This window comes from Megascapheus bottae, chromosome 20 (assembly GCF_031878675.1).
Source record: "Megascapheus bottae isolate mThoBot1 chromosome 20, mThoBot2.hap1, whole genome shotgun sequence".
Taxonomy (NCBI): domain Eukaryota; kingdom Metazoa; phylum Chordata; class Mammalia; order Rodentia; family Geomyidae; genus Megascapheus; species Megascapheus bottae.
The window spans coordinates 13,802,546-13,821,987 of NC_143528.1; the positions used below are offsets into that span (position 1 = coordinate 13,802,546).

Sequence of the window (19,442 nt, forward strand, 5' to 3'; positions counted from 1 at the left end):
CATCATTATACCACAGAAAAGTAGGAGTGGTTGAGCAAAAGAACTAGGAAATTCAGAATTTTTGTTGTTTTATTCAATGTTTTATTGAAAGACTCTAAAAGATAATAGAATAATGTTTCCCACTTACGTCTTTGTTTTTTTCTTGAGGAAAAAATAGAACAAACTTCCAACAACTGCACTCAAATACATTTTGATTTATGTATTTCTGGAGACTAATTTATTTTATTTATTTTTTGGTGACTAAATGAAAAGAATATTAGTGTTGTCCTTTTGCCTGCCTGACTGCTTTCCTCCCTTTATACATAACACTGATTATGATGTCCAAACTGTAAATAACAATTTAATCATTTTTCTGAGTACAATTCACAGTTGAATTTTTACCATTATAGTTTAACAGTGTTTTTGTTTGTTTTTTAAAATCTAATCTGTAATGTAAAAGACAATATGAACATATCCATAGATTGGTTGGTCTGCCTAGGCAGTCTGCAATTCAGATCATGAAATATCCAAGACCATTCTGTTAGGAAAATGAGAAATTTTAGGATAGTCTTTTAAGAAATGAATCTTCAACAGAAACTAAATCTAATGGATGTTGGGTCTACATGTAGATCCTTATGAAATCTCACAGTCAAGTAATTTATAACAATTATTTAATTCTCCTTAGGGAAGACACCTGTATTCCCCTATTGTTTACCTCCTTCCCTAGCATGACAGGTCAATGTAATCAAATGAAGTTTCTTCACTTAGGTGAAATCTCACAAACTCTTTGCCTGTAGTGGCCTGGAAATGTGATCCTCCAGACCTCAGCCTCCTATCTTACACTACATGGCTAAAATGACAAGTGCATGTCATTACAACTATTCGTTGAGAAGAGATATATAACTGGACTGGCTTCAATTCCTAATTATGTGTGCCCAAACTGGTCAAACTCCTGAGAGTACAACATGAATCACCAGCACTTGTATTGAGTCACCAGCACTACCTCACAATATTTTGAATTGAAAACTGAATAGCCTTGCACTAGCAAAATTTGTTTTGACATCCTTTCTTATCTGTACTCTTCTCATCTCTGTGATATTATCTAGATTTCTAGTGTTTCCTTCTAATTTGTGTAATAGTTACTAAATTATGTGAAAGCCAAAGAAATGTCACAATTGTCTCAATACTTTCATTAAAGTCTGTGAAGGTTATTTTGGTATTGGTTTTTCATTTGGTTTTGTTTTTGGTGTTGTAAACTGATGTCTTGAGATTGATTGATTTCCTAGCCCAATTCCCAATTCCTAGCAAAATAATTCAGAAAAAGGGCAAATCACCTATCTAAAATATTGCTTCCTTTTACTGACCCTAATTACTTGATTGATTATTGAAATTGATTGGGTACCAAATAAATCCAGAATTTTAAATATATTATAGTGATTAGCACCCATTAGTTTTTATAATTTCCCATGTGATATTTTGTGTTTTAAAAGGTAAATATACATATTTTTCATGTTATTTATAGTTTTTTATGATTATGTGAAATCTGTCCCATGATTTTTAGCCAAATATATATCTTAAATTTAATTCCAATGTAACTAAATAATTTATAGAACTCCAAAAAAAGAAGTAAAGTTTTTTTCTCTAAATAATAATAAAAGTGAATGAAGCTTGGATGTTTCTTCTGAGAGCAGAATATGTTCACTGATGAGGAACTTTCCAATTATTAAAAATGCTAGACTCCCCTAAATAAGATAATTCTAGCCAAATGGTTAATTATTCTGCTGGCATTATCCAGTTTCCCCAGTTTTATTAAACAAACACGTCCACAAATTCCATTTTCCCATTTAAGTGTCAGCAGTATAGATCTGTACTGTAGAATTTCTACAGTCAAAAACTCACAAAATTGAATCTCCACACATCTGTCTAGAGTGTGCAAAATTTAGGAAAGAGTATTCGACTTGTGAAGATTAGGACTTACCTTAAAGTTAAGCAAGTCATCTTCCAAAGCTAGGAAATATTTTATACCTTTACATTCCTCTGGTCTGTAGATTTCAAAAGATGAAGTCAAGGAATATTGCAATAAATCTACAATATTCTGGAGTCATGAATTAGAAGCTAATTTAGAAACAATATTCAGTGAAGAATGAAAGGAGCTGTGTTTTCTGATGAAGGGGGAAGTGAACAGTTTAATAAATGGAAAAATATTAACTGTTGAATAGAAGTGTAACTAATTTCCTAAAGTATGAAATCAAGCAGAGTGAGTACATATGCTTAATATTCTAATTAAAGTTTATCACTTTATGGTTTAGATTTTAATTCAATTTTTACCTCCAAAAATCTTAACCTCCAATTAAAAAATGGTATCTTTTGAAGTTGCTAAGCCAATGGAAAAAGAATCCCTTCTTAGCATTATTAATTACATTATTCATTTATTTAGAAGATGTTTGGAGCTTTAGCTAAATCAACTATAGGGTGAACGGAGCCCCCCAAATTATACTATTTAAACCTAGATATAAAGGATATCTTGTGGATTTGTAAGGACAGGAACTATGGAGTCTCCACCACCTTCTTAATCTTATCTTCTATTGCAATTATTTAGATGTTTTGATAAAAGCAAATATGCCACATGCAATAGCCAAGTAAATTCTATATAAGGCCATCCAGATCTGATAAATGACAATATAATGGCATTTTGTTCATTCTGTAAAGATTATATTGCTGATTTCTTTCAAAATTACCTAATGTACAAAATTTTTTACTTAGTAGACAAAGAGTAACAACACATCAATTTTAAAGAAATAAAACCCAGGGAGAGATTCCATCTTGTTTTGTTTTGTTTTGTTAAAAACCATGTATTGAATTTAATTTTTTCTTAGTAAAGCAAGCATTACATAATGCTTCAAAATCTTAAAATTCAGGGGGTAAAAGTTGACATCCAAAAAGATGAATGGAAAAATTGTGCTTTCAGACTGTAGAATTAGTACTTTTTTTTTTTCCAGGGTTAACCATTTCACCTTGCCATTGGATGCTGGGAAATTCATCAATGTAATGCATACATGTGTAGTTCATATCCAGGTTCTGCAAAAAAAGAAAAACAAGAAAGAAAAAAAATCGAAAACTGTGCTTCACTTCATGTAGCAAAGGCACCTATGTTATTCTCCCTTTTGAGCAAACGCTATGATCCAGTTTTCTTGCTTGAAAATGTCTTCATTGCTCCATCCCTCGCTTTTTCCGTGCTGAAGAGTTCAGCGAGCCACACGAGTAGGTGACAGTGAATCCCTGCTCAACTGGAAGCAGTTTGCTCCGTGGACCATTTGAAGAAGCTCTGGATTGATCACAAGGGAAACCGAGCAGAACTGTGAAGCAGACGGACAGGAACAAAAGGCTATTCTGGTGTGAGGAGAAAACAGTCATTTCAGCTCCACAAGCAGATGTTACTGCTGGACTGACAAGTGGAACCTATCCCCGCTGGAGAGAGGTACAGTTTGCCATTGGGGCAGACACATAGTTCGTACACTGTCTGTCGAGAATTTGAGGAGCTGGATGAAGAAGAAGAAAAGGAGCCGATGGGTAGATTTCCCAGCCGGATTGTATCTGCATTTAGAAATATCTGTAGGGAAAAGAAATTACATTTTAATTCCTTTCAGCATTCTGCAGCCCCTGGAGCTTTTGCAGGCTGGTCTGTTAAGAGAAAATATGCCACCAAGGATACTATTGGTTTAGATGCCAAGCTTTGTTGAACAAACAAATTACAGTCCTAGGGTGTAGTACAAACGCTTTGTATCTGCTTTCTCCTTTGAGACATGGTGCCTTTTAACAGAAAGCCCTCAATCTGAAATGTAATATTGTAAAACCAGCTTTAGGGCCCAACCTACTCATTGAAGCGCTACAGAAAGTTAATGACTTCCATAAAGTCTCTAAACAGAACATCCTAACCGTGCCTAAGCAATCCATTTTCTTAATACATATTACTGTGTGTGTGTATGTGTGTGTGTGTGTGTGTGTGTGTGTGCTCGTGTGTGCGCACAAAGGCGCACGTGTATGTGTCTGTGTGTGGGTGCTCACATGCTGATACTCAAGAGTGTAAAAATTTTATCAAGTACATAATCGACACAACTAGCAAGACTTAATCATAGTAGATAATCAGATTTGAAATCTAACATCTGCATTCAACATCTACTTCTCTAAATGCATACTCTTTCCTTTTTTAAAAATCATTTTTAGATTTAACTTATTTTTCCCCCGAACTTCAAAAGATTGTACTGGCAGATCACAGCTTAATGTGCCTGCCTAAGTCTTCGGTGCTTCTTTTCAATCATCCCTTCCCCCATCCCCCAGTCCCATCATTCTCTCCTCTCAGACTGATTCTATATTCTCTGAACTTTTTCCCTTTGGGAATTACTACAATTATTCTCTATGCTAAGAGTCGGGATTTTCAGCCACCAGGGATCATATGCTTTTGATGGTCATTGGGAATGTTCCAAAGAGAAAGAAGGGATCACATCCTGGCATAGTTTGCTGGGTCTTTTTTTTTACACCAGACTACTTGTAGAATTTGCCATTTCAGAATCTAAGTATAGAGAATGGAGGTTTTAGTCAAGAAAGACCTGCAGGTGACAGTCTCAACAACCATGAATCAACTGCAAAGCACTTCAAGGATGCAGTAAGCCGTGGGAGACTTGATCTTGAATGGTGTGTAGGGAGATATTTCAGAGTAGCCACAGCGCTGCTCTTCAGCCCCTCCCATCCAGTCAAGGACCACTGTAGATGGTTTGACTACAGGGTGATATCTTAATTCCATATGTATTTAGCTGAGATACAAATTATAGCTTGAGCTATGGGACAAAAGTTGATTTTATCAGTCAAAAATGCATTTGTACCGTGGCTTACTGTTCTTTTCTCAGCCTAAGATAGAAGTTAGGAAGGCTGTTGTTTTCTCTAGATTCTTGTTACATTTCTCAGTCTCTCAGGTTGCTGTAGCATAGAAGGAACTGATCACACATTTCTCATTCTTTTTCGGTGGTTACTATGATATTGTCTACTTTCTGATTTCTAAAACTGATATCTCTATTCTGCATGGTTTTATAGATTATATAATCCACTTGGTTTGGAACTCATCCTTGTGATTAGAATCATTATTCTGAGCTATTAAGTCAGAGTTTACCATTTTCTCTCTACCAAGAACCCATCTATTTACTTCTGTTGAAATCAGGCCTATAACTCACTAAAAAAGAGAGTAAAAAAACTTAATTACTTCATAAAGTATTCATCCTATGAAATTTTGATATATATGTATGTGTTATGCAACTTGTAATATATTAATTATAATAATTCTTGCTTCTTCAGAGGTAAGTTTGAAATTCCTCAAAGCATTATCTGAGATGATTTTGGACTGCTTATAGTATGGAATGCTATATACAATTTATTCTGCATTTCCACTATTTTCTATGTATGTCCTCATACTAACTACTTGAAAAACTGAAGGTGGGGACTTTTTATTCCTTTTATTCTTGTTGATATGTCATCAGTATGACTTTCTGTGCCACAGGCAATGTAACAAAGAGAGATATTTTATATCATTTTAAACTTCTTCAGAGCAAAATATTAATCATTTATTTATATCTTAACATTAATTGACAACTAATTGTTGGGCTGTAATGGCATTAAATAATTTTTCTAATACAATTAAATAAAGCATATAAGTAAAAGATTCATAAATGGGAGAAGAAAAGATATTAAAAACTATGAATATCCTTATAGAACATTTATTACAAATAATTAGAATGGAATAGTTAGTATGATAAAGAAACTCTAATGCCATGAGAGGTATTTAAGAACTATTTTTATCTTTTATAGCAAACTATCAGTCTGCAATTGTACTGGAAAAAATTTTGAAACAGTACAAATACTTATTTTTAAAATTTTGGAGAACATTTTTCTAAATAATGTTATTGTTTTGTCCACTAAGAAACAAATATGGTCCTTCCAATAAGTCTGTTTATAATATGGAAGCAAAATATACAATTAACATATACCTTGACTCAGCAATGAAGTTAATGGAAATTAAATTATTTTAATTAGTCATTACATAAGTAAACTTCAAAATCCTTGCTCTCAAATAGCAAGGATTATTATTCTCCTCTTGACCTCAGAGAACTCATAATAAAATAGATAATCACATAAAGGAGGAACAAAAGGAACTAACTGGTAAGAAGAGAAATAAGAAGACATACCCTTAAGGATGTGAGTGGTTGTAGTTAAAAATAACAGCCTAAAATACTAATTAGGTAAAAGGATTTAAAATATTGAAAGTAAAATTAAAAACAAATAAGCAAATAAACAAAAACAAACCAAAAAGGACCAGCATGTCCAGTTAGGTTTGCAAAAGAACAAATGAGAATTGTTGAAACAAACAAAAACATAATCATTGCAATTGAAAGTGGATTGCCTGGATTAAATAAAATATTAGCTACTGGAAGGATTTTGAGAATGTGCATGGAATGCAAAAGCATTGTGGCAGTGGGAAACAGAGAAATGGACACTGGAAGGGAAAGACTATGAGATACATTAAGTAAATAGGTATCTATATACAGATAATCATATAAAATAATGCTCTATGAAATGAACTGCAAACCCAAGGAAACAAGAGACATCCTCTAGTTGTCATTGTTGTTTCTGTTTTCTTTTCCCTTTGTCTTGCTTGTTCGTATTTGGGAGAGTCAGGGAGGAGACATAAAGGGTGGAACAAGGATGAATAAATACCACAGTGATATTAACTAGACTCAAGAATATCGATATTTAAATAATTGGATGTTCTACTAAACTGTAGTTTAGATTCGACCAGAAAACACACATATAGAAATTGACAAGAGGGGCCGGGAGTCTGGCCTAGAGATGGAGTGTCTGCCTAGCATGCACGCACGAAGGTCCGGTTCGATTCCTCGTTATCGCATACACAGAAAAAAGCCGGAAGTGGTGCTGAGGCTCAAGTGATAGAGTTCTAGCCTTGAGAAAGTCCAAGGACAGTGCTCAGACCCTGAGCTCAAACCCAGGACTGGCAAAAAAAAAAAGAAATTGACAAGAGTTACTCACTTCTCCTTCTGTGGACTGCAAATGGAGGTCTTTTCTGCAAGTAGCCTTGAAGTCACCAGCAGCAGCGCTCAGCTGTACACCTCGAGGAGCTTCCATGATCAAGGATCTAGTTGGCGATTCAAGCCTAACATGAAAATATCATTCACAGGAACAAGAAAAAAAACATGATGACCCCAAGCAAATCATCAGTCAACCAGAATGAAACACTTCAAAACCCAAACAGGAAGGCCTACAGAAAATTCCTTTCCACACCAGGCAATAATTTCAAGTCAAAATAATTTTAGAATGAGTTTTATTGCCTTATCCACTTTGCAGCTCATTATTACAATGCTCATTTGTTCATATCAATTATTCACTTCCATTAATATAATGATTTAATAACAAATTTGTAGGGTGTTTTCTTTATCATGCTTACAGAAAGTAGGTCAAGAGAAGTTTACATGCTTAAATCTTTCATGTATTATCAATATTAATGATGGAGTTTAAATAAATAAATTGGTACAATTTAGTATTTACATATTCCTCAATAAAGAGTCCTAGCTATGCAAAGAGGAAAATTTTAATAAAAATCATTAATATTACATGCTTTCAAGAACATATAATGAATATTTTTAACTTGAAAATATTTCATAGGATTTGTAATTTTAATTAAAGAAATATCATATTTTGTATATTGAATATCCTCCCTTACCTCAGTAAAATGGGCACAGAATGAACAGGGTCAGTCAAATCAAAGAACAGAAAGGAAAATAGTGTGCAGAAACGACCACAACTGGTATTAGATGTAGCATACACGAGTGGGTCTCCTGAAGTTAGTCTACTCCCTGGTGATCACATTTTGTTTTCCTTGTGAGGATAGGACTAATTTTCTCAACTCCTAGCCACAACAACTGATTTCCTTTGAAGCAGTATATCTAGAATTGTTTTTATTGAAACAAGTACATAAACTACAACTCTGAAGTTCATGTACCTCTTAAGCTAAGAAATTCTAAAAGTGATGAGGAATAGGAGAATCTTGCCTTCAGAAGGTAATTTCAATATGCAAATTCTGTATAATTGAGGATAAATAGAAATTAGAATTTACAAAATAATTTCACTCTTCTGCAATTAGTTTTCTGACTTAAGACATAAATTCTAAACACATTTATGCCTCAAATAGGATGCGAAATTCTTTGCAAAGTGTTGACAGTTTTATATATTGCTAAATTCCTCAAGTGTTAGAGCAATTAAGGAAATGGATTAAATAAATTTCAATTGTGTATTCTGCAAGTCTTGATAAAATTAAATGTAATACCTATTAAAAATAATGGGATAGTGTTAACTATAGCATTGTCTCCTTTCACAAAGTATACACAGTATTTATACAAGTAGTATATAAGAGAAATTTATAATTAATTAGACTATTCAGTTGAAAAGTAGGCAATAAACATTTGTTAAAACAATTTGATTTAATTATATTTTCAAATAAATATATTAGTCATCAAGTTTTTATCATGAACAGGATTATTAGAGCAAGCTTGTGAATGATTTCATGTGATTTTCTGATTAACATAGCAAACAAACTAATTTTTGTAGGATAAAAAATAATGAGACATGGAGAGTTTTATAAATATCAAAATTTAATATAAATTATTAACAGTTCAATGTGCCTAATTGACTACAAGTATTTGCAACATTGACAATACAATCTCTGTCTGTCTCTCTTACACACATTCATACACTCGTGTCCTTACAAATATTGTCATCTCCTAGAGGATTAAACAAAATGCAATTTCACAATAAGACAGTGATCTTTCTGTTTCACTATACTTTTATACACATCTTTTTTTTTTTTTTTTGCCAGTCCTGGGCTTGAGCTCAGGGCCTGAGCACTGTCCTTGGACTTTCTCAAGGCTAGAGCTCTACCACTTGAGCCTCAGCACCACTTCCAGCTTTTTTTCTATATGTGGTACCGAGGAATCGAACCCGGGTCTTCATGCATGCTAGGCAAGCACTTTAACCACTAGGCCAAACTCCCGGCCCCTATACACATCTTAAAAGGCATTGCAATTAGAAAATCATATGATCATACTGTGTCCAGAACTTGTAGCTTATACATTTTCAACTATCTGAAATAAGGTAAATAACAAATATTATGAAACATAACAACTTACCAAACTGAGCTCATGATTACATACTCATGTATTTCACTGGCTATTTTATAAATAGCATTTTGCCAGGTCCTTTTTATAAACTGTAGTTCTAGAAGTTCTATTATAAATTGCAAGACGATAGAAAAGCATTCTATCTACATTCAGTGTAATAGTTATATTCACAAGACAATATGTTGGAAATTATATTGTTGTAAAAATATGCCTTTCCTTCATTAAAATTCATGAATTTTGTTTTGACTTCATTTGAACATTTTTCTGCCTATCCAATAAGAAAGGATGTCATTTTTTTTGAAATTTTAGCAATGGTTTATTTTGGTATCAGTGTGTTGAAGTAGGGAGAAATATTGTAAGAAAGGTAAATATTATTTCAGATACTAACTTCCTGTTACCTGACTTAATAATGAACTTCATTGTGTGGTTATTTTAGTGTCACTATTTTATTTTAAAGGTATTGCAATTAGAGATATCATATTATAATTTATCCATGAAAATTAGTTATACAAATTAATTCTCACATCTTTATTTTCTGAATTAAAAGTATTATGAAGCAGATAGACTTTAAGTTGAAATGTTCTGGGGCTGGGAGTTTGGCCTAGTGGTAGCATATTTGCCTAGCATGCATGAAGACACAGGTTAGATTCCTCGGTACCACACATATAGGGAAAAAAATGCTGCAAGTGGTAGTATGACTCACGTGATAGAGCTCTAGCCTTGTAAAGCCCAAGGGTAGTGCTCAGTCCTAAGTTCAGGCTCCAGGACTAGCAAAAATAAAAGTTTTAGTTGGATGAGACGAGGAGAGTAATACAAGGGCTGGCATTGATCAAGATGCATTGCACTTATAAACTATCATATTGAATTAAAACCCATTTGTCGACTACTTAAAGATAACTGAAAAATAAATTATTATCATTTGCCATGATTATTTTGGGTACAATGCCTGATCATGTATACCTCACAATTTTTAATTTTCACACACACACACACAACATACACACAGAGACACACAGGGATCTTTTCCTCTTAAAAACAGAGTTAAAACAAATCATCTTACTTTATTGTTACTTTAAATTTCAGACAGAGTTCATCAGGGGACAATGAAATTCTAGCTTTTTCTGGTTACTAGTTTGTTTGCTTTTGAATTTCACCTAATTTCACACTTCTTGGCCATGAAGAACTTCTTCCTATTTGCCTCCCCTTCCTTCACACCTGTGTATATCATATATGTAACTGTGTATGTCAGATTTATCAACATCTATCTCTCTCTCTAGTTTTTTTTTCGGTAGTGGGGCTTGAACTTATAGCCTGGGTGCTGTCTCTGAGCCTACTTATACTCAAGGCTAGCTCTCCAACAACTGAGCCATAGTTACACTTCCAGTGTTTTGAGTCATTAATTGGAGATAAGTCTCATGGGGACTTTTCTGATCTGAATAGCTTTGAACTGAAATCCTCAGATCTCAGCCTCCTAGCTAAGATTACAAGAGTGAGCCTAGGTAGGCTGAGTGTTGTGTTCAGCATCTTCATTTTATTGATCTTCCTGACAGACAACAGCCTCAATAATTCCTCTCATTTGTTTTTCCTCACTACTCTTAGCTGCTATATTTACTTTCATATTCATTATGACATGTTAGACAAATGAAGAAACTTAAAAGAACAAGTTATCTTCTTGCACTCAGCCAAATATCTATTATAGACCCAGGACAGTCAATTCTTAGTTCATATAACCATAAATGTTTAGTCCTTTTTACCTGAAGGATGGCCAGAGGTAGTGGACAGGATTTTACAGGTGTATCAGCACCTACCTGAGGTCTCGAGATGGTTCTGCACGGATGTGAGGTGTCTCCACCGAATGTCCAAATACTGCGCCTTCCGTGCCTGAGGGCAGCAACAACACAATAGTTAGAATAAATGACCCCATGGGCCTACTGGCTTTCATCTCTATATTTACTTATCAAATATTCTTCCCCATACAGGAAGTGAACACAGTACTAGAGAAGATGAAAGGGAAACATTGCGGAGTGAATAGTCAAGTAAGCTCATTATACTGATTACACTGTTAAATGCAATAGTAAGATAATATTATCACTTCAGGCTGAGAATTTCTATCTTCGAAAGAAAGAACTCATTCCATTGTTTGCCTTATTTCTTCATGCAATGGATCCCAGAGATAGATACGTGGCCATATCTCCATACCTGAAAAACTCAGGTCTGCCTTTCTATACTTTGCAGGGCAAGAATGAAACATGAGGGGGGACGGGAGTTTGTTCTAGTGGTAGAGTCCTTGCCTAGCATGCACGAAGACCCGGGTTCAATTCCTCCATACCACATACATAGAAACAATGCCAGAAGTGGTGTTGTGGCTCAAGTGGTGGAACTCTAGACTTGAGAAAACCCAAGGACAAAATTCAGTGCCTGAGACCAAGCCCAGGACAGGCAAAAAAAAAATAATGACATTTTTCAGTAAGTAATGATGAAATAGTTAACAGAGAATTAGCTCTAACACTTCAACTTTCTTGATGATAATTGGCTGAGTGAAAAAAATGTTAGAACTACCTGAGTATTCCATTAAATAACATACCAATGTAGAACTTGATATTAAAAAAGAGGAATAAGTATGGGTATGTAGGATAGCATAATTTCATCTGCATTATAGTTCAAAGGAAAAACTTAAAAGTTTCTGCTATACTATATTCATAGGAATAAAAGTTTTATTTTATCAAAAGCTTCATTTAGGTCACAGTGTCAGCTCCCGAGTCTGCACTGTGTCCCTGGCCGGTCAGTTCACCATCTACTTCCCAATAAATTCACCTTTTTATATGAGACTGTCTCTGTGTGGTGGACTCTGGTGGGACGTGGAATCCCCACCTGGAAGGATGTGGAATCCCTGCCTCTTGACCCCATAACATTTTTGGTGCATTGGCAGGGAAGAGTCCTTAACCACAGGGTGATGAGTGGGTTCGAGTCCCACCAGTGGCTATGGAATCCCATCGATAGCGTCAGACCCAAGCGAGCCTCTGATTATCCTCAAGGAATTCTTAACCATCTTTTTGGGGAAAGTCACCTGGGTGAAAAGTAAAAAGGCCTCCAGAGGTTAGTAGAAGTAGGTCGACTGCTCTGTATTTCTGTACTTATATCTGGAAAGTGCACTGTGGCCTAAAACAGAGAGGAAAAAGCTGGACGCAGCAAGCTCTCTAAGGCTGGGGTGGTCAAGGGACACCTTGACTCCCTTGTGGATGTTCCTATTGGGAGAGATGTGGAATCCTCTCCCTGGGACCATCAGATCCTTGTTGGGAGTTATGTGAATTCCCCTCCCAGGACTGAGGTGATACTAAGTCTTGCCAGAAATGAAAAACTCTTGCTCCACTGACAGCAGTTTTTGCAGGTCAGATGCCCTTGGCCAGCCTGCTGCCAGAGAAAGGAAGTCTCTGCAGGAGAGGCACCCCTGAGAGTTTTCAGGGCCCCAGATGTCTTTCTCACTCTGACTACTACCAGGCATGCCATCAAAATTTGGGGGTACTTAAAGGTCTCTGCTTCTGTCTTGTTTAGTAAGGTGGTTTTTTGTGTTGTCTGGTTTTGTTTTCGAAATTGGTACCAGTCCTAAATATGGATCCTTGTGATTTTTGTGAGTGTATGTCTTTGTTATTTACTTGAACGTTTCTGGATCTCAGGCCTGGTATGGCCGCTGCCACGTGGCTGCAGTTGTAAGAAGCCCTGGAAAAATAAATTCCAGCAAAGTTGCCTTGTAAAAAGTTTTGTCTTGTACCTGGTTCTCACCTGCAAGAGTAAAACTGGCAAAGCTCTCTTGACACAAACTTCCAGAAAATGTACGGCCAATGTTAATTTTGTGTGCTTTAAGATCTTTGACTATGAATGTGTGTGAACGGTGTGAGTGAACATGTTCAAGGTTAAATTGTCAGCATGCTGTATAAAACAATGGATTAATTTATACTTGAAACAAAAAGGCAATTGGGTGAATCTAAGTTTAAACTTCAAGAAAAGTATTAGGTTTGAATGTTTCCAATGTCTCAAAGGATTACTGCATTGTTTTAAGAGGAACTGGTAAAAAGTATTTTTCTATAGATCCTGAAATCTGTATTAAAATAAATCTGGTATTGTAATGCATAGAGCTGTTTACATTGTAGACATTGTATCCTGTTTAGCCCAGAGACATTAGGGAATTTGGAATTTATTTCCTTAAGTTCAAGTTTGGAGACATGTATTAGAGATTTAAATGTGAATTTGTTTATCAATGTCAGAAACTTTGCCTGTCTTTTAAAATTGTTTAGATAATCAAATGCCAAGAGAAAGGACAGGAAAACTTAGGATAGTCCTGTGTGACCATTTTTGGGAGTGAGAGGTGAACTGGCTAAGGTGCAGCTCTGGGTTCCCATGGTGGAAAAGGCCCTAAGGGAGGGTCCACGCTGTTGAAAGAAAATAAGCTGCCATGAGGCTGTTCACTAAACCTGGTCGGATGGACTGAGTGGATCATCTTAGTCCTTTTTCCTTGCAGACTGACACTGAAAATCTGATGGTAAAATGTGGGTAATGTGATTAGTATTTTTAAGGAATGTTTAAAAGTTTATCTCCGTATGATTTGGTTTCATGCTCCTGGATTGCATTTGGACATATTTTAGAAAAAGAAGGAAACTGAGTCCAGACTTAGACTTTTGGTGCACTGATGATGTTTGTGGTTCTTGCATTAAGGAAAAACTTATTTGAGTTTAAACTGTTGGAGTTCTATACAGTAATATAAACTGCAAGAAAAAAAAAGCCTCTTCTAAAAGGCAAAGGGAGTGCCTTGAGCCCTAGGAGGTCTGGAGGCAAAAGGAGTTCTTTGAGCCCTTAAAGCTTTTTCAAATGCAAATAAAGACTAAAGTGTTAAGTGTTTAAGCAAATATCAGTAAAAGTTTTAAAGAAAATTAGACATGGGTTTCTGAACAAAATTTGAAAGTGAAGTTGTCCTAAATGTTTTTTTCAAGAAAGAGAAAAAAGGAAAATTAGGATTACCAAAATGATTGCTTAATTGCTATTTAGCTTGCTCTTATAAGTCTCTTTATAGCAATTTCCCACAGGCCCATGGAGAAGGACAGCTATCCTTATTCAGATGTAACTTTGGCTCTTACCAAGTTCCAGGTAAGATCATACTTAGAGACTATTTCTGTGTTGATCACTTGTTGCTTTAATTGGAGTATCGTGGCCTTTTGTAGGACTCATTGATCTGAAACATGCAGTTTTGAGCCAGCCCGGGCAAAGCAGAGTCCCTGTGAGACTGTGGTGTCTAATCTGGCAGCAGAGTTGCTTTGGAGCTCGAAGTGGCAGAGTGCTAGCCTTGAGCTGGAGAGCTGAGGGACAGTATCCAGGCCCTGAGTTCAAGTCCAGAAACCACCAATGCCAATGGGATGTGGAGAGACACTATTGGGAAGAAAGCAATGAAGCATCCAGATGCAGAAAGCCACTGCTTGTATGGCAGAGATGGTGTCAGATCCTAGAGTCACTTGTGCTTGGCCATTCGAAATTAATCAGAGCCAGGAGGTCATAGAATAGTCTGTAAGCATGCCTTACTACTGCCCATGTCTATTTACTCCATAACTGGGCAGGAACTTGTCAGGCATCTGTAATAGTGGGTAGTTTACAATCCTGACCACCCTCCCCCCCGCATTTGTTCAAAGATCTAGCTGAGCGAATTTTGATTTGACACCAGCCACAAATTCAGGAAAGAAGTCTGTGGACCTAAGGCTGTGTCCCCATTGATCTGTATATAGGCCTACATGGGTAACTGAGGCATTGTTGGGGTCGCAGGGATTAAGTTCCCCAGACAATCAAGAAAATGCCTTTGCAAATGGGTGCTAAGTAAGCTACACTATTGTAGCCAAAGAAGGTTTGTCCAGTTGTTAAATATTTTATATGATCTTTAGTTCGGAGTAAAATATTGCTCCTGAAACGTAATCCTGGCAACCCCTTCGTAAAATACTCTAAGCTTTTTAGGGTCCCTAGCTAAGGATAGAGACAACGCCCCTGAGTCAGCCTGAAGAAGTTATAGAAGCTGAATCTCCGCCCATCAACCCCCTTTAGATGAAGGGACCAGAGTCATTTGTGAAAAGTGAGACAGGATAAATTAGAGGTATTGGAAAGAGTGGAAATTGCACTTGTGAAAAATGGTTACAGGTTCAAGTCTTCTATGCCTGCCTAGAAAATCCTAGCCTCATTTAAAGGAAATCTGGTTACTAAAAGTTGTCACCCTGGTATTCCTTTGGAAAAATTAATCGGGTGCCAGCCTGAAAAAAAATGAGTGTGCTCAGGTAAAGCAACCAGGAAAGCATTGGGAAAACTCACCTTAGGTTAAATTTGCAGGCAACCCAGCAGGAGGTATGACATTCCATTGGAGCTGCTGAGCTGTCCTGCCTGATTCCACCACCACCCCGAAGCTGCTTCCTGAGAGGACTGGAACTAAACCCTTGGTGCTGGGACATTCTATCTGTGCTAAGTTTAAAGTCCCCTAGATTTTTGCAGCCATTATGGTGACTGGATGGGTGAAGGGAATTTTCCATCCAGTGCTGAACAGCCTAGACATGAGAGGTGCTAAATGTGAATAAGGGCTATAGTCAGGTAAACAAGAGAGAAAAAGTTTAGTAAAGAAAACCTTTGGAAAGGAATTGAGGAAACAGAAGAATAGTTCATGGATAAGGGAGGATCTGAAAATATTTGTCTTATGTTTGTTCTACAAAAAGGGAGAAAGACAAATCCTAGAGAGTTCCTGTATGTAGTAGATGATATGAGCATTATCTTAAGAATGGAGATTACAAGTGGAATTAGTAGGTATGTAACTGAGTTAGCCAGATGCAAGCTGGGTCAGGATTGGTACACTGATATGGAACTATTCTTTGTGCCCACCTGAGGGATTGTTAAGCGTGCTTCCTAGTTGTGAGAGCTTTTTCTTGGGTGCAGAACTGGGAGAGCACGCTATATGCCCCTCCAGACAAAAGAATGCTGTCTGCCTGAGTCTGATAACAATTGTTGTCCCCCCCCAAGCCATGTGTTATCTCAGCTGGCATTGTTAACCATGATTCAACCCAGACATTATAGGCCTTACAAGTTGATCTGGGGACATGTTCATCGTCTGGTTTCCAGTACCCTGGCACTCAAGTGAACCTATGCTGTGATTCCCAGCACTCCAACCACTGTGAAGGTAGCAGGAACGAGCTACTGGGTTCATCACTCCTAGGTGAAGACAGCGTGTGAGGATCCTGGACTTTCAGACTCTCAGAGAACTCACTGAGTTCCCTAGCTGAAGTTGTCCTCCAAAACAGAAGAGGACTAGATATATTGTTCCGAGAGGTTTGAGTGTTGCCCTGGGAGGAGAATGTTACTGTTGATTGGCCCATGTGTGATTAATGAAATGTGCTTTAGTAAAAAAAAGGATCAGAGTTATAAAACTGATGATCCTACTCACCAGGTATAACCCCGTTTGGACTAAGGTAAACTAGTCAAGGATTTGACTAGGCTGAAAGAAAAGCGGGGAGTGTTAAGGGGAGCAAGGAGTGTTAAGGGGAGGAGGGACTGGCTCCATCAGGAATGCCTAAGAGTTCCCCGCCTCATTGTGGAAGGTCGACCTTTGCCCTTCTAGGGAGGGGCAACCTCGACCTTCTCCCCACCCTCCATGAGGAGTGATATCCGATTGGGTGGGGGTGGCCTGCTTTGTGTGGAGACCTTCCCAATTTGCCTGCCAACTCCAATTAAGGTGATAGGTAAATTCAAACACTGGGCTGTAACCCTATTGGCTACCTGCGTGTGGCTGGAGCTGACTATGGTCCCTCTGTGTATGTAACTATCCCACTGGCCACCTGTGTGGCCAGGTTCAACCACATGGGTTTTGCCCTTAAAAATCAAGCTTGAAAACTGCTCAGGGTCACAGTGTCAGCTCACAACTCTGCACTGTGTCCCTGGCCAGTCAGTTCACCATCTGCTTCCCCAATAAATTCACCTTTTTATATGAAAAAAAAAAGCTTCATTTAAGTTCTCATCTTCTTGGGAACAAATTAGAGATGTTTTCCCTGACAATGAAGCAGCATCAACAGGTAAGGCACTGTTTTTTTTTTTTTTCCAAGTTCAAGTTAAGAGAAGAAAGTAAGTTGTATTTGCACAGCCAATACTGCAGGAGTTTCTAAAGGATTACCAAAAGTATTCTCTTGAAAAAATCTACGGTAGGTGAAGTAGAATTTGCTCCCAGAAGGTAGCACTCTCTGTTTCAGTATTTTCCAAATGTTTCCCATTTGTGATTACTTTAGGCCAGGCCATCATAAACACAGTGGTCTTGTGATGAATATGAAGAGATTTTACAGGCCAAGTTCTGGATACATTTATTTGTTGAAGATGTAATGCAATTTGTAAAGTCAGTCCATTTAATGTATGGATAGGGGAATTTTGACAAGTGATGCTTAGAGTAATGGCTGAAGATGCTAACCACAGTCTTGAAGGCTCAATAGCCTTTTTCATTTTAGCTTGTGTTTTAATCATTTTTTTATATGTAAAGTTGTTCAGTTTAAACAAAAACTAAAGACACCAGGAAACGCAGGAGAGAATAGACTGGAATATTACAGCTTGTATCAGTCAGCAAAGTATAATATAACAGCCTCTATTTGTAACACCTCCCCTAATTCTCTAGAAAGCCCGGGTTTGGAGCAGATCCAGCTTCATAAACAAATGGTTCCTGAAAGCAAGGCACACACCATTCTTTTTGAACATTCTGCTTTATGATTATATATTGGCTCCAACAAAACTATATAACCACATGAACACAAGATTGAATCATTCTTGCAGAATTATAAATTTGTTTGGAAATAGGATTGTATGAACATAGCATTATTAAAATGCTTTAATAATAAAAATATTTTATAAGCAAAAAGCTATTGGCATTTTTCCACCTTTTACTGGATTTGTTCGGGTTCTTCATCACTTGAAGAGAGTACTTGAGGCAGATACTGCTCATTTTTTAATTGCTTATTCAAATTCAAAAGATTTATTTGAAAAAGTTTTCTCTTTTGATCTTTTATGAGATATTTTATATCTGCAATTGGAAAATTCCTTAATATATGTCTTTGAAAATAAAACAATAAGGTAAAATTTGAGTTCTCTGATATTTCTTGGGGTGGCATTTGAAGGAATGTATTAAGGAGTGTATTTGCATATCTCAAGGGTAGAGACTTTGACATTTTATAGTAAAATAAAACCTCCAGATAAGCTAGTTATCCATGTGCAAAGTTCAAAATTAATTTGGACTACTGTATGGTTATGAAATTTTCCCCAACAAGGTGGAAGAAATATAATTAAAGATCAATGGCAATATTTATTTTCAAGCACAGATCGGCACACATAGTAGCTTTGCTCATAATGGGTGAGTAAGGGCAAATGTAGACCATCAAATGCTTAATATTTTGGTGAAGAGTAAAATATTAGAGAGGACTCAGTTCTTATTTCAATATACAGAAATTTCATGACTTTTTAAATGATCTCTAACAAATTAAATAAAAAATCACTACCTACAGGGCTGACCTGAAAACTGAATATAATACCATAAATAAGTAATTTGAATCTGTTTCTAGACAATGAAGAAACCAAATCTACCTTGTTGCAATCAAAAGTTAACAGCTATCAAAGATAATCTAGAAAGATATCATTAAGAGGACATAAAAGGTCAACTGAGCAAGGCACAGTGGCTCACGCCTGTAATCCTAGCTATTCTGAAGGCTGAGATCTGAGAATCAAGGTTCAAACCCAGCCTGGGTACAAAAAGACCTGACACTCTTTAATTAACCACGAGAAGACGGAAAGTGGGGCTTGGCTCAAAGGTAGGGTGGTAGCCTTGAGCTGAATAGCTCAGGGACCATGCCCAGACCCATGGATAGGGCAACTGAATGAGCTGACCGAAAATGTCAAGAGTGTTAGAGAAATATCCTGTGAACTGGGAATTTTAAAAATTGTCAAACTATTAGGCTTGATAGGTGGGACAATTAAAAATAGTTCTGAATTTCAAATCAATATTAATATTTCAAATGTAATTCTTATAATATTTTCAGGTAGTTGATACTAATAATTATTTAATTATTCAAATAAATTCAAATTGAATTCTATATACTCAGAATTGGCTGAAAATAGATTGTCTGGTATCAGTACCAATTGGTTTATGTTATTTTTGGCACAAAAAGTGCAGCTCTTGTTTAACCT

At 36.5% G+C, this 19,442-nt stretch overlaps 1 protein-coding gene across 1 annotated transcript in view; it reads right to left on the minus strand.

Moving 5' to 3' along the window:
• Positions 1 to 2,793: 2,793 nt before the first annotated feature.
• Sgcz (sarcoglycan zeta) overlaps positions 2,794 to 19,442 on the minus strand; it is a 136,739-nt gene continuing 120,090 nt past the window's right edge. The window contains exons 4-6 of the mRNA XM_090353763.1: positions 11,024 to 11,096; positions 7,072 to 7,195; positions 2,794 to 3,589 (exon numbers count right to left, since the gene is read on the minus strand). Of these exons, the coding sequence (XP_090209889.1) occupies positions 3,395 to 3,589; positions 7,072 to 7,195; positions 11,024 to 11,096 (392 nt within the window). The 3' untranslated portion in view covers positions 2,794 to 3,394. The remainder of the gene's footprint in view (positions 3,590 to 7,071; positions 7,196 to 11,023; positions 11,097 to 19,442) is intronic.